At 40.7% G+C, this 14,285-nt stretch overlaps 1 protein-coding gene across 27 annotated transcripts in view; it reads left to right on the top strand.

The window, feature by feature from the left end:
- Positions 1 to 13,814, top strand: part of dst (dystonin) — a 107,311-nt gene extending 93,497 nt beyond the window's left edge. For 12 of the 27 annotated variants that reach the window (XM_019366370.2, XM_019366368.2, XM_019366381.2 and 9 more), the window contains 17 exons: positions 10 to 204; positions 291 to 419; positions 763 to 906; positions 1,201 to 1,389; positions 1,518 to 1,647; positions 1,840 to 2,003; positions 2,091 to 2,253; positions 2,338 to 2,492; positions 2,573 to 2,647; positions 2,862 to 2,879; positions 3,686 to 3,802; positions 5,442 to 5,559; positions 6,231 to 6,344; positions 8,380 to 8,570; positions 8,828 to 8,938; positions 12,467 to 12,593; positions 12,712 to 13,814. In XM_019366370.2, coding sequence (XP_019221915.1) covers positions 10 to 204; positions 291 to 419; positions 763 to 906; positions 1,201 to 1,389; positions 1,518 to 1,647; positions 1,840 to 2,003; positions 2,091 to 2,253; positions 2,338 to 2,492; positions 2,573 to 2,647; positions 2,862 to 2,879; positions 3,686 to 3,802; positions 5,442 to 5,559; positions 6,231 to 6,344; positions 8,380 to 8,570; positions 8,828 to 8,938; positions 12,467 to 12,593; positions 12,712 to 12,968 — 2,397 coding nt within the window. In that variant the 3' untranslated portion in view covers positions 12,969 to 13,814. The remainder of the gene's footprint in view (positions 1 to 9; positions 205 to 290; positions 420 to 762; positions 907 to 1,200; positions 1,390 to 1,517; positions 1,648 to 1,839; positions 2,004 to 2,090; positions 2,254 to 2,337; positions 2,493 to 2,572; positions 2,648 to 2,861; positions 2,880 to 3,685; positions 3,803 to 5,441; positions 5,560 to 6,230; positions 6,345 to 8,379; positions 8,571 to 8,827; positions 8,939 to 12,466; positions 12,594 to 12,711) is intronic. The other 15 variants (XM_019366393.2, XM_019366385.2, XM_019366379.2 and 12 more) reach the window with 10 other exon arrangements.
- The last annotated feature ends 471 nt before the right edge of the window (positions 13,815 to 14,285 follow it).

The raw sequence follows: 14,285 nt of genomic DNA, 5'->3' as shown, positions 1-14,285 counted from the left end.
TTACTGCAGGTTTTTCAGAAGGAGTTGGGAAAGCGGACAGTAAGCGTCCAGGCCCTCAAACGTTCAGCCAGGGAGCTGATTGAGAACACTCACGATGACTCCTCCTGGGTCAAAGTCCAGATGCAGGAGCTGAGCACGCGCTGGGAGACGGTGTGCAACCTGTCGGTGTCTAAGCAGGCCCGGCTGGAGCAGGCTTTGGGCCAGGTATTCCTGACAGTACTCCAAACAATCACAAGGTAGAAGATAAGTTAAGTATATTAGCCTGACATATGTGTCTTCTCCCACTGCAGGCTGAAGAGTTTCACTCTGCTGTTCACATCCTGCTGGAGTGGCTAGCTGAGGCAGAGCAAAGTTTGCGCTTCCACGGCAGCTTGCCCGACGATGAAGAAGCTCTGCGTGCGCTTATCGAACAACACAAGGTAAAGCAATGCAAATGATTCTGCTTTTTTTTTATTTCAGAAAAAAACTTTTATGTCTTACGTTGTTTCATATTTTTGTTGCTTTATTAAAGAAATAAAACACATTGCCAATACTTTGCTTGAATAAACAGTTAAGATCCTGACTCTGTAATTGCAGCCTGTCTAAAAGTAGATGGCATGCTGATGATTTCAGTGCCAAAAATATGAGGTCATCTGATTAAAATTACTGGGCTCTGCTCCAGTTTTAAACCAAGTATGAGCAATGTTTTGTTTTTATTTTTAGATAATCCAGTTCCAAATCCCAATGCTTTTTCAACTTAAAAAAAAAAAATTTCTTTTAAAGGTGTTCATGAAAAAACTGGAAGAAAAGCGAGTGGCTCTAAATAAAGCGGCCAGCATGGGGGAGGCCATTCTCAGCATCTGCCATCCAGACTCTATCACAACCATCAAGCACTGGAACACCATCATTAAAGCCCGCTTTGAAGAGGTCAGTCCACTGTTTCATACCTTCAGGTTTAACAGAACACATTAACCTATTTTGATAAATTAAAATAAGGAAGAATTACTCAAATCATTTTAACAAGGGTTGGATCGGAAACTCTTTATAGCACTCAAAACATTGGAGAAAACGTTACTATAGATAGTTATTATATTAAAAAAAGTAATAATGATTCATCTTAGCAGGTAAACAAAAGCAAGCTGTGTGCAGTTAACTTGATTTCAGTGTATCTGAAATTAATTTAGTAATTAGTAATATATGTGTAATACTGCTGTTACACAGGTGCAGGCTTGGGCCAGACAGCACCAGCAGCGACTGGCCACAGCCCTCACTGAGCTGCTAGCTACTCAGGAGCTGCTGGAGAATCTTCTGACGTGGCTACAGTGGGCTGAGACCAACCTCAACGACAAGGATAAGGAGCCACTCCCTCAGGAGATCGAGGAGGTCAAAAACCTCATAGCAGAACACCAGGTACAACAAAGCAGCAAATAATAATAAATCTAATTTTATAACTTTAATTTAGATTTTTTTTATTCCATATTTTAATGATTGCATAGGCATTCAGTTAACAGTAGTTTACTGCTGTTCGCCCCCTGCAGGCATTCATGGAGGAAATGACCAGGAAGCAACCAGATGTTGACAAAATCACCAAGACACACAAAAGGAAGGCTGCTGCGGAGCCCCAGATCCAGTCTCAGATCCCCGTGTTGGACAAAGGAAGAGCTGGAAGTATGTATCCCATCACTGTTCCTCACAGAGTATGACCCAAGCCATCTGGCCATGCGCTGAATCACTTCAGGGTGACACGACATCCTCAATTTACCCATTTTAGCACCTGGAATGATGTCAGTGTGAATGCATTCCTCCTGATTATATGGTGGAAACACAGTCATTTTAAAGGTTTTTGTCTTTCCCTTACAGGAAAACGTTCTCCCACGCAAGCGATGTATGCATCATCAACACAAGCTCCCATTGAAACAAAGAACCCACGGGTTAACCTGCTGGTGACCAAGTGGCAGCACGTGTGGCTGCTGGCTTTGGACAGAAGGAGGAAACTCAATGATGCTTTGGACAGATTGGAGGAGGTAATTTAGCAAAATCTGCAGACATTTTTCTGCAAATATCCAACTTTTTAGTTATTAATGTCGACCTTTCTTTCTTTATCTGCTCAGCTAAAAGAATTTGCCAACTTTGACTTTGATGTGTGGCGGAAACGTTACATGCGCTGGATGAACCATAAAAAGTCTCGCGTCATGGACTTCTTCCGCCGCATTGACAAAGACCAAGATGGCAAAGTGACACGACAGGAGTTCATAGAAGGCATTCTCTCCTCCAGTAAGTGTCAGACTCAAAGCTGAAAAACGTCTACACCTCTGAGCAAAATGCTCCTTTTTGTAACACTCAGTGTCTCTTCAACAGAATTCCCAACAAGTCGTCTGGAGATGAGCGCTGTGGCAGACATCTTTGACAGAGACGGTGACGGCTACATTGACTACTACGAGTTTGTAGCAGCTCTACATCCCAACAAAGACGCTTACAAACCACTAACAGATGCTGACAAAATTGAGGACGAGGTAATAAGAACGCCTGGGGCATTAATTTCACATTTTCAAATGTGAGGCGTTGATTAATAAAAAAAATGATGCGTTCACAGGTCACGCGCCAAGTGGCGAAGTGCAAATGTCCAAAACGATTCCAGGTGGAGCAAATTGGTGCCAATAAATACCGGGTAAGCACATTTTTATGTGTTTGGCTTATCTAACAGCGAAATGTTCTTTACGTATTTTTTTTAAGCAATACAAGCTGTGACATGGTTATGAAATATTTTAAAATAAAAGACTTTTCAGGAAATACTCTTGTTAAAGGTAAGTGTTGAAGTTGATGATAAAAGTGTGAATATGTGCTAACCTTTTTATATTTTTTATTGTTCCTCACATCACCAGTTCTACCTTGGAAATCAGGTACATCCTCTTTTCTTTCCCTCCTTCGCTTCTGTGCCTTATCGAGCCTTGCGTCCTTTTTTTCGTTTACCACGTTTGCTGTCCAATTAACACTTTCTGCCCAGATTCCTGGCTGGTGTTCTAAGATGTTCTGGAACTCAGAAGTAGAAATAAAAAAAGTCTATGGCCCGCTGATTTAATCTAACTTTATTTAACACCGGCCTGAGATGTGTGTTTGGTCTGAGAATTTATGGTAGCTTCACACATAACTCTAAATCTGATTTAAAATGAGTAAATGAAAGAAGCATGCTTTCAAGTTTTATGGCAGTTGACGTTTATGTCCAATCTAAATTTGTTTTTTTTCACATAGGTTATGTTTTTTTTGGGAAAATAAGACTTATTTGTGTTATAATTAGTGCAGTTAATGTTTATATATATATGTATATCTGCTTTTGAGTTTCAGAAAATGCAATATTGGCGTGCCAGTACCATTTCAGCCCATATTTTACTGGTTCATGGGCATAAATTCATCTGCTGGGCATACAATAATGCTTTCTGTGTGCTTGCCTTTGGTGCTTCAGTGTCATGGGAATGATTTACCTCAGCACTGGCTGACACTATTTATTACATTATTTGGGCAACTTTGATGATTTCAATGAACACGTTGCTTCTCTTACTTTGTTAATATGTGCTGGCAACCTGCATGTCGGAAAAAGGTCATTACTGAGGGGTCAGTGAGAGGGGATAGGGGCGTTAGTGATGCTTTATGAACTAGTTTGTATTATTGTTATCACACAACAATAAATTAAAAATAATTCTTTTGACAGTTTGGTCTGGTTCACTGCTTACATGACTCCTTAATCGGCGATGAGACAATAGCAAACAGGGAAAATCAAAATCTTACCCCCCACCTACACGTTGCAGTTTTGGAAAGCTGTATTCTGGTAAATGGTTATTCTTAAGCTGTTTCTTGTGCCTCCTTTTACTCAAGATCATCATCACCTTTAATGTATTTGATCACTAGACTCACCAGTGGCATTAAATCATTATGATAATCATACAAGTGCAGGATTTTTGTTATCAGTTAAAGAGATACCATATGATAATAGGACGTTAGTGGACCGTCATCAGTGTTTGGTCATGTCTGCGTGTCACACTGTGGTGGTGGATTTAGACAGAAGTGATTTGAACCATTCCTCATGTGTGTCATTTGGAGCTAGCTGCATTGGATCTGCATCAGTGTCAATGCATCCTGAGTATTTGTAGCTGTAGAAAGTGCAAAAAAGTGCTGGACTGTAGGAGATTGATGTTTGTGCGTTTGATCAGAATGTGATGTTGATTTTGACAGAAAGCATGCACGCTGTAATTGCAAACTCCGTGTTTGTGCCTGATGCTCATGGTCTCATCCAACTGGCTGACATGTGTGGTATCCCCTCATAAAGCTTGAATCATTCTCCCCCACAACATGCTCAGTGTTCCTATGTCTGCTATGTGTGGTAGGTGACATGAAGTCAAATTATTACACACTGGGGCCCCCTGGTGGTGTAATCATGTGCCTTCAGTTATGGTGGTTTTTTTCTTCACAGGCTCCTTCTGCAGTAAAAGTGGAGTCTTACACTGCTGAGATAAAGCCAGACACATAGACGTTACAACCAGAAACCACAATTACACAGTGATCACTGAAATAAGAGACAAAAAATAGGCTGGTTAAGTTTGTAAAGCTGTGACGTTTGATGTATTTACTGCTTTACAACGTCTCATATTCAGTTAACCCTCAACAGCAGCAGGTATGAATGTAGAGCCTGACTGATGATATGGCTTTGAGATTCTGATAGCTCTAATTAAAAACACAAATGAAATTATATGGTTAAAGGAAAAAAAGTTTGGAATATCCAAGGCCATTGGAATATCATTGGGTATCAGTAAAAATCATTTGGGCTTCACAAAATTCATGATAATGTCACAAAAAGCTCTTTTTAAACGTTATGTTGTGTAAATTTTTTATTGTCTTATTTACACAGATACCAATATCCTGTATGCAATATCTGAAGTAAATCAATATCAACTAACAAAATCAGTCAGGCTCTACTTCAAATTGTAGTGTATAGTAAATGAATCAATGACTATGAAGTAGTCAGTTTACTGTAACATGAACTCAGTGAGTAACTAGAAGTAAAACAATAGCACACGCTTGTAGAAAAAAAAAGTTGGATTGACCTTTGTGTAATTTGTGTTCTGTTGTGTCTGAGAATGAAAAGTTAAAATTCATGTTTTTGTGTCAAAATCTGTTTGTTTTTATGATTGTATGTCTACGTGCGTGTGTTTAAACCTGTACAACATATAAGAGAAACCAGAAGCAGATGTGAATCGTTTCCGACAGATTGTTTTTGAAGCTCAGTGAAATAATCTAGATGAAAGCCATCTGCTCCCCCATAATTAAAATAATTAGCTGGAATAAATGTAACTCTTTATTTCACTCTGGTTTCCAGTGTTGCACAGCTTCTGGTCTGCAGTGTGAGTGTGCTCACAGGAAGGTCAGGTTTTTCACACATTCCTCTCTCTATTTTCCTTCCCCCATCGCAGTTTGGAGACTCTCAGCAGCTTCGCCTTGTGAGAATTTTGCGCAGCACTGTGATGGTGCGGGTGGGAGGAGGCTGGATGGCGCTGGATGAGTTTCTGGTGAAGAATGACCCCTGTCGAGGTGAGTTCAAAGGTTAACTTTGAGGAGTCACAATCCAATTTTGCTTAAAGGTCAGCTGTTGTACTGACTTTCACTTTCTTTGTTCGCGTGTGATGAAAGAATTTGGCACATCAGGAAGGTGAACCCTGCTGATCTCTTCACTAATCTTTTGATTTTATATCACTGGTTTTTACTACCCACACATGGAGGATGATGATGATCTTGATTAAGATTATTGTGTATTCAGTGATGTTAGCTCAGTTATTGAAAGATGAAATGTAACTACTGTACAACACCTATACATAGGCCTGTTTAAAATGGGAATTTGAAGCTTAAAAATAGAAGATATATCACATATATCAATAATTCATGCAATATATTATATTACATTATATCTTTACATAATATACTACAATTTTTTGAGGGTTAAAATGAGTTTATTTTCTTTTGTTCCCACTATCTCAACACTGAATGCCTAGAATGAGATAACACAGTTAAATGATCTGTTTAAATTATATTTCATTTGTAAGCATATTTTTATTAACAGTGCTGCCTACATACTTATATATACCCTAATGCGAGCCACATTTAGCCTTGGTACTCCACATGTTTCTGCTAGCATCTGTATTAATGATCAATTTCTGTTTTTCCCACTAAACCCGCCTCCTGCTCAACATGAACATTTCTTCTAGTGCATCACCACGGGAGCAAAATGTTGCGCTCGGAATCAAACTCTTCAATTACTCAGTCTCCTATAGGTTGGCAAATCTCAAACTTTCTCACCTTGCTCCATGAACCCACCAGTGGTATGTGTGTCTGCACATCCGAGCTTGTGTTGGTCCTGGTGTGTGCCGTACTGTAGCTGCGTGTGAGCGCTCAGTGTGAAAGAATGTCATCCTCGGAAACCGGCTCCACCTGCAATCAGCTGTCATTCAGCTGCGGCTGGTTTTCATGCATGCAGTTGTTTGTGTGAATCACATCACCTTCGATCACTTCAGCACAATGAAACTGGCTCCTTTTACTCGCGCCGCATGTCATAGGGAGCTCTGAGTCAAGCTTCTTTTTACAGTCCAGGGTTTGAGCGGCGCTTATCTGACTGTATTGCCTGGTAATATAGGCTCCTTCATAGGGGAAAATGGTTACATTGCCTCTATGAAACACACGCCACAAAACCGAAGCAGCATTTCTTGCACCGTTTACTTTGTTTGACAGGTTAGCTTAGTGTTTAAAACTGCATGCAGGTCTGTTTGTTTTCAATGTAACCATACTGTTTAGTTTATACACTGTAGTTTAGTTTTACTTGGTTCTATAATTCTTCTTCTTTGGTTTTTGAGAGTGTTTAGGCTCACTTTGATTTATTTTAGTTTTCTCGCTGTCACTTATTCCACTACCGTTGCAACAGGAACTGGACGTCTGTTCAACAGTATGGATGAGATATGAAACTGCATGAGCTGTTTTGTTGTTGAGTCACATCATGGTAACATTTCATTGGTCTGTTCTTTGAAGTCTCCTGGAAATGCTGTGTAGTTCAGTGATGATTATAAGAAAAATACATTGGTAAATTCCCAATTCATTATATTAGGGTGAGAAGCAACAGATTTCTACACAGCCGGGAATACAGCTTAGCATGCAGTGTTGTGCATGACAAGACATGCACAAGTCTGGAGCCACCCCTGATTTCTTTATATTTTGCATCGAAGGATCCAGAATGTTTGGTAAATTTTTGAAAGTGGTCTTAAGCAATAGTTCTTCTGGGTTTCTGGAGGTCTTTCAAAATGTTTCTTTGGACATTGGCTGCGTTTTCACTCATTTTTATTCTGGTCCTTGCACCTGGCCAGCATCAGAGGAATGCTTTTTGTTTGTTAAGCTGATTAACACCGTCCTGTGAATCATTAAAGCATAAATCAAGGCACTTAACACAGTGTTGTCTACACACAACAGACAATCTAGCAAAGAACCAGTTTTAAATGGTATCTTTATGTACTTTGTTACTAAGAGTCTGTTGCAAAAACTCATGTGGCTGTCAGGACGCAATTCTTAAGAAAAGGAAACAGAGAGAAGAGACTGATGTGCACCAAATTACGCAAGAACTGTACTGAAAATAAGTGGCAACATGTCTTAAGGAGTGATAAATTCAAATGTGAAATTTTTGGTTCAAATCATGATCGATATGTACTGAAGGGGTCAGGAGAGACACAGCAGTGAGTGTCAGCAGCCATCTGTAAAATTTAGTAGGGGTTCTGTCGTGGTTTGGAGCTTCATTTCAGCCAGTGGTGTCGGGGATCTTGTCAAAATTGTTGGAATCATGAACAGAAAAAACTACCATTAGATTTGGATCCACATGCAATACCATCTGGAGAGGATCTGACAACAGCTTCACTTAACAGCATGACAATGATCCTGAGCCCACAGTGAAACACTGTCTGTCATGGATTGGGCTCCCTTGAGCCTGAAGCTCAACATTATTAAAGCCGTGTGCAACAAAATGCAGCCAACATCTAAAAAAGAACTTTGAATATCCTTCAGTAAGATTGGAGAACTATTCCTGAAGACTACTAGGTATAAGAAACTATAAGAAGCCTCTCATAAGTGAGTTCAGACTGTGCTGAAGAATAAAAGCTCATTAGAATTGTTCAGACTTTGCCTTATATACTATTTTCCCATTTAATCTCAGTCTGCATGTTTTAATAAATCTCTGCATCTCTTTCCCATTTTTCTGGCACAATATAAAGAAATGAGGGGATGGGTTGTTAACTCACCATCATCTTAATCACCATTAACACAAAAATAACAGTGACAGGTGTATTCGTGCATCATGGCTCATTTTGAGTGTCTTCTTAGCTAAAGGCAGGACCAATGTGGAGCTGCGAGAGAAGTTCATCCTCCCAGAGGGAACCACTCAAGTGATGGCAAGCTTCCGCTACAGAGGCCGGAGGTCTCGGCCGTCATCTCGAGGAGCTTCTCCCAACAGATCCACCTCCAGTCAGAGCCTCCCCGTCCCCACCAACCCAGCAGCGACCAGCACACCCAAGGTGAGAGGCTACACCTGCCATTGGAGCTGGCTGCTGCCTCATTCTGTCTCACTGTAGATCGTTCACCCCCAACCTCTCCACCACCATCATGATTTTCCTCTCATTTATCTGCTGTTTAATTTGTTTTTTTTTAATTACCCTTGCATAATTTGATCATTTTGTTGTTTGATTTCTGTGTTTCTTCCATCCTGTGTTCCTGGTAGTTTTTGAGTTTGTGAATCCATATCTCTGTCTTTTGATTTGCCATTGTTCCCCAGAATCCCCAACACATAACCCGCAATTATGATAAGCCATGGCTTACAAACAGCAAACCCTCCACTCCTCTTAAATCATCAGACTCCTTTGGGAGCCAAGGTTCATCCTCAGAGGTATAGTCATAATACAGCACATGATGTGAAACACTTCAGATATATGACCCAACTGAAATCTATTGAAAATTTTTTTTTTTTTTTTAAAAAGAGGTAAAAAGTGCCTTTGTGTAGATTTATTTCTGACTTCATTGGATGGAAATGAAAATAATTAGATGCAAAATGAGCTTATTAGATTTTATTTGGGTCCATAACCTTTATTTCTTTTAAATAATTGGCTCAATCGCTAACTCTTTTCTTTCCTAACCTTTATTTTTTTTATACCACTACATCATGTACAACTTCATATGTCACCTCTGCATCTCATTAACACTAGAAGTCCCAGGCTTTTCTAACCCTCTGTCAGCCAAGTGGAAGCTAACTTGGCTAGTCTGTTAGCATCAATTCATATGTAAATTGGGTCGTTACCTGAGAATTGTGGAGGGGAGTGGGGGTGTGTGAATGATTGCGAATTTCTAACTGCAAACTGCCTCTTTGTTTGTGTGTGGGGAGGGGGAACTGCTAAAAGCTGTGAACTTCATTTTGTGTTCGTCTTGATGCATTCTCAGTCATCCAGGAAAATAAATCTCCAAAAGATTTATTGATAAAAACAGTACAAAAAAACCAAAAAATATTTCTACAAAAACAACCATTTGTACACATATTTACAGATAATAATAAAAAGTGAGTACATTTCAATCACTCACAATCCTGGCACTGCCATGGTATCTGTAGTCTGCATTTACCACATGTGTATCTGTAGCAGTGAACACATCGCACAGTGGCATGATTGTTCTTGCATTTGTGTTTGACCTGACACGTGGCTCTTTTTCCAGGGCTAGGTGTGGAGGGTTGTGTCCGAAGCAACTGTTCTTTTCTTGCCTTCTTCCCAGCCATATGAGAGTTAGCCAACTCTCTTGCAAACTCCACCAGGAAGTCCACCCGTCTTTCCTGCGTCCCGGTGCATGCTTGATACAGCACATGTGCATTCAGTGCTGCCATGTCAATCATGTTATAGGACCGTGTACTCCCGCACCATCTGGTCCATCACATCCACGCCACACTTTGTGGTGTTGTAAAGGGTGACAGTGTTTGGCTTCCTTTTGGTGGTGTTATCAGTCTGAACCACGCTGTGCATGCTGCTAAGAATATAGACTGTCTTCTTCCGTTTGGCTGCATACGCCGTCAGCATGGCAGCAGAGGTTGAAAACACCTAAGAAATAAGATAAATTGTTATTTCCATAGCACTTTTACACACAATGAAACACATAAACATAGAACCACAAAAGACCTGCAGCCTACCTGAGTGGTGAATTCATTGCGATTTGTGTATCTAGCGGATTGAGGAATTTCCCGGCGAATCTTGCTGACTGTGCCGAGGATGGTGGTTTTCCGTCTAAGAAGTTTTTGCGCAAGTGAAAGTGATGTGAAGAAATTGTCCGTGGTAACATTTCTGCCCTTGTCTAGGAATGGTTCCATCAGCCTCATCACTACATTTTCAGACAGTCTCTCCCCACTGGGACGATTGGGGTCCTTGCCAAGATATGTGAGGACATTGCAAATGTACTTGGATTTTAGGTCGCAGGCCACCCAAAACTTGATCCCAAACTTGTCAGGTTTACTTGCAATATACTGCAGGAAACAGCACCGAGCCTTTGATCTTGATCAAAGATCTTGATCTTGCGGGGGGGTTACTAGGGTTCCATCACTACGTGACTGCTGGTCAGCAAACCTGGGAAACCCACAGATCATTGGAACTATGCCGCGTAACCGCTTCCAAGACATCATGCAACACCTACGCTTTGATGACAGGTCCACCCGCAGTGATCGAGGAAAGACTGATAAGTTCGCTGCAGTTTCCAGTGTGTGGGGATCATTTGTCACCAACTGCATCACGTGCTACAACCCTGGTCTACATATCACCGTTGATGAACAGCTCTTCCCATCAAAGACTCGGTGCTGTTTCCTGCAGTATATTGCAAGTAAACCTGACAGGTTTGGGATCAAGTTTTGGGTGGCCTGCGACCTAAAATCCAAGTACATTTGCAATGTCCTCCCATATCTTGGCAAGGACCCCAATCGTCCCAGTGGGGAGAGACTGTCTGAAAATGTAGTGATGAGGCTGATGGAACCATTCCTAGACAAGGGCAGAATTGTTACCACGGACAATTTCTTCACATCGCTTTCACTTGCGCAAAAACTTCTTAGACGGAAAACCACCATCCTCGGCACAATCAACAAGATTCGCCGGGAAATTCCTCAATCCGCTAGATACACAAATCGCAATGAATTCACCACTCAGGTAGGCTGCAGGTCTTTTGTGGTTCTATGTTTATGTGTTTCATTGTGTGTAAAAGTGCTATGGAAATAACAATTTATCTTATTTCTTAGGTATTTTCAACCTCTGCGGCCACGCTGACGGCGTATGCGGCCAAACGGAAGAAGACAGTCTATATTCTTAGCAGCATGCACAGCGTGGTTCAGACTGATAACACCACCAAAAGGAAGCCAAACACTGTCACCCTTTACAACACCACAAAGTGTGGCGTGGATGTGATTGACCAGATGGTGCGGGAGTACACGGTCCGCAGAGGAACACGGCGCTGGCCAGTTGCCGTGTTCTATAACATGATTGACATGGCAGCACTGAATGCACATGTGCTGTATCAAGCATGCAACGGGACGCAGGAAAGACGGGTGGACTTCCTGGTGGAGTTTGCAAGAGAGTTGGCTAACTCTCATATGGCTGGGAAGAAGGCAAGAAAAGAACAGTTGCTTCGGACACAACCCTCCACACCTAGCCCTGGAAAAAGAGCCACGTGTCAGGTCAAACACAAATGCAAGAATAATCATGCCACTGTGCGATGTGTTCACTGCTACAGATACACATGTGGTAAATGCAGACTACAGATACCATGGCAGTGCCAGGATTGTGAGTGATTGCTGAAAATGTTGAAATGTACTCACTCACTTTTTATTGTTATTTGTAAATATGTGTACAAATGGTTGTTTTTTTATTTTTGTTTTTTTGTACTGTTTTATCAATAAATCTCAGCAACAAAGGAAATACACCCATGTGTGTTGATTTCTCCCTAAGAAGGCAAACTGAAACAAGTTTCCTTGTGGCTCAGGAAACTAACCACTCCAAGTCGTTCAGCATGGCCCCACCGTATTTACATAACAAAAGCAGCTGTTCACAGGTGATTAAGGATATTAGCTAAAAGCCTACCAGCCATTTGGCTCGACGGTGGGTTTTATAGGTAGAAAAGCCAAATGGCTCTTCTCTGGGACTTCTAGTGTTAATGTCTAATGACGTATTGCTCTGCTGTACATGAATTCATACTAGCTGCATCTGACTGATACACCTCAGTTATGGGGAAAATTATGATTTTACTAAAATGTTTCTTTTTTTTATAAAAATTAAGACTAACTCAATAATATTATTACATATACATACTCAAGACCTTTATTTTTAAAAATTTGGTCCCCTATTTTTTTTACTAATAATTGCCACTGATTACATTTTAATAAAAGTTTTTTCTTTCGCAGAGTAATCCGGTTCAAGGCAGCAAATTGCGTTTGCCTGGGTATCTGTCCGGCAAAGGATTTCAGTCAGGTGAAGAGGGAAGCTTGATCAGCGCTGCTGTACTAAAAGCTCGAAATCAGACAATAGGTGGTGAGTAGAAAGCATCATCTCTGCAACTTTTTCTCCACATCTATCCGTCACATTCACATCTAAATTTGAATTCTTTTTTCAGTGTTTCTTAAAGTGTTTCCCAATTTTATCTCTCTAGAATCGAGAAAAAATTCCAGCCGACCAGGAAGTAAAGCCGGAAGCAGAGGAAGCAGTCGCAGAGGAAGTGACGCCTCCGACTTTGACATCTCAGACATTCAGTCCGTGTGCTCAGATGTTTCCGAGACGGTCGGCGACTCTGCCAGAGCGACGCCTCGCTCCGCATCCCGTCAACACGGAGGGAAACCCTCTAAGATCCCCACACCTCAAAGAAGAATGACCCCTACAAGCAAACTGGCCAAGGGATTGAAGCGATAGACAGTGGCCTTGAAAACAAGCAAACAAACAAACAACCCAGGAGCTATTTGCACCCTAAACACATAATGGACACTGGAGATGTGTAACTTAAAGAAAAAAAAAAGAAAAAAGACTGCAAATGTGTCACGTGTTATTTAAATTCTTGCAAAGATGTAAAATATTCTGTTAAGAGGCAATATGGTTTAATATTTTGTGAGAATGGAAAGTCAATGGCCTTGTGTATTTGTTTTTAATGTATTTTATTTTTTGTGAAAATATGTCAAATTGTTTTTATTGTACTTTATTTTTATTTATGCAAATCCTGTAGAGGATTGATGAACACTAGAAAATCTGGGAATGATCAAGCCGAACTAACATTTCTACACTAATGAAGGGCAAAGATGCAGGATAGTGCTCTAAGAGTTACTGAATGTACTATTATTTATGTATGCTTTTGTTTGGAGTAGATGGTGCATTATGGTACCGTTCGACACACTGCGATTATCTATTTAAGTGCTATGTTATACTGCCAACATGCATTTAAAGGGCAATGCAATATATTACAATAAACCCCACTAAGCACTGCAGAAGCCTTCGAAAACCCCTATTTAAGACAAGTAGCAGAAACCTCGTAACCATGACGCTTTTATGTCCCCGTTTGTCAGCAGCTGCAGCCCGTCTTTTGTTTAAACACCTCACAGCAAATGAGTACTCTGACCTCGAAGAGGTAACACTTCATGTAGACATTCTCTGTGCATCCATGTCAATGTATGGTTAATTTCGGTAGAGCTGAAATTGTTACTGTAACATTACTTTGTAATAAACCTGCTTGCAGAAAGCCACCAGAGACTGGTGTGCACCACAGAATCGCCTCTGTCTCCTCTGTCATTTTTAGCTGCGTGGGCAACTTCACAATGGCCCTGTAGCTCTGATGTTGGTCACACCACCAGCCAATCTCTCAATAGCTGTCTGATAGATTTCCCTGAATAGGCTCCAGCCTCCCTGCAACCTTGATTTGGATAAGCGAAAGAGACTGGATGGATATTTTTCTTCATCTCTGTTTGTCAGGGTTTTTTTTACAAAAGCTGGAAAACTTGGGAAATGGGAACTTGTTTTATTAAGTAAAATTTCAAACCAGTTTATGTTCTGTTTTTTTTTCATTTGTTGCAGGTATTTATTGTATGCAATATAATTCAGCAGTGTTTAGGTGCAGTGGTGGGTTAGATTGAAGGTGTGATCTTTTCTACATGGAATGTTTGCAGAGCATCTTGTGTTTAGCTGTGACATACTGCATCTTGCTCTCAGAGAAGCTGATTTTCTGAAGGCAAATCACTAAAT

Source organism: Oreochromis niloticus, linkage group LG13 (assembly GCF_001858045.2).
Source record: "Oreochromis niloticus isolate F11D_XX linkage group LG13, O_niloticus_UMD_NMBU, whole genome shotgun sequence".
Classification (NCBI taxonomy): Eukaryota; Metazoa; Chordata; class Actinopteri; order Cichliformes; family Cichlidae; genus Oreochromis; species Oreochromis niloticus.
The sequence above is the reverse complement of the archived record's forward strand: the minus strand, read 5'-3'. Positions and strand labels throughout refer to the sequence as shown.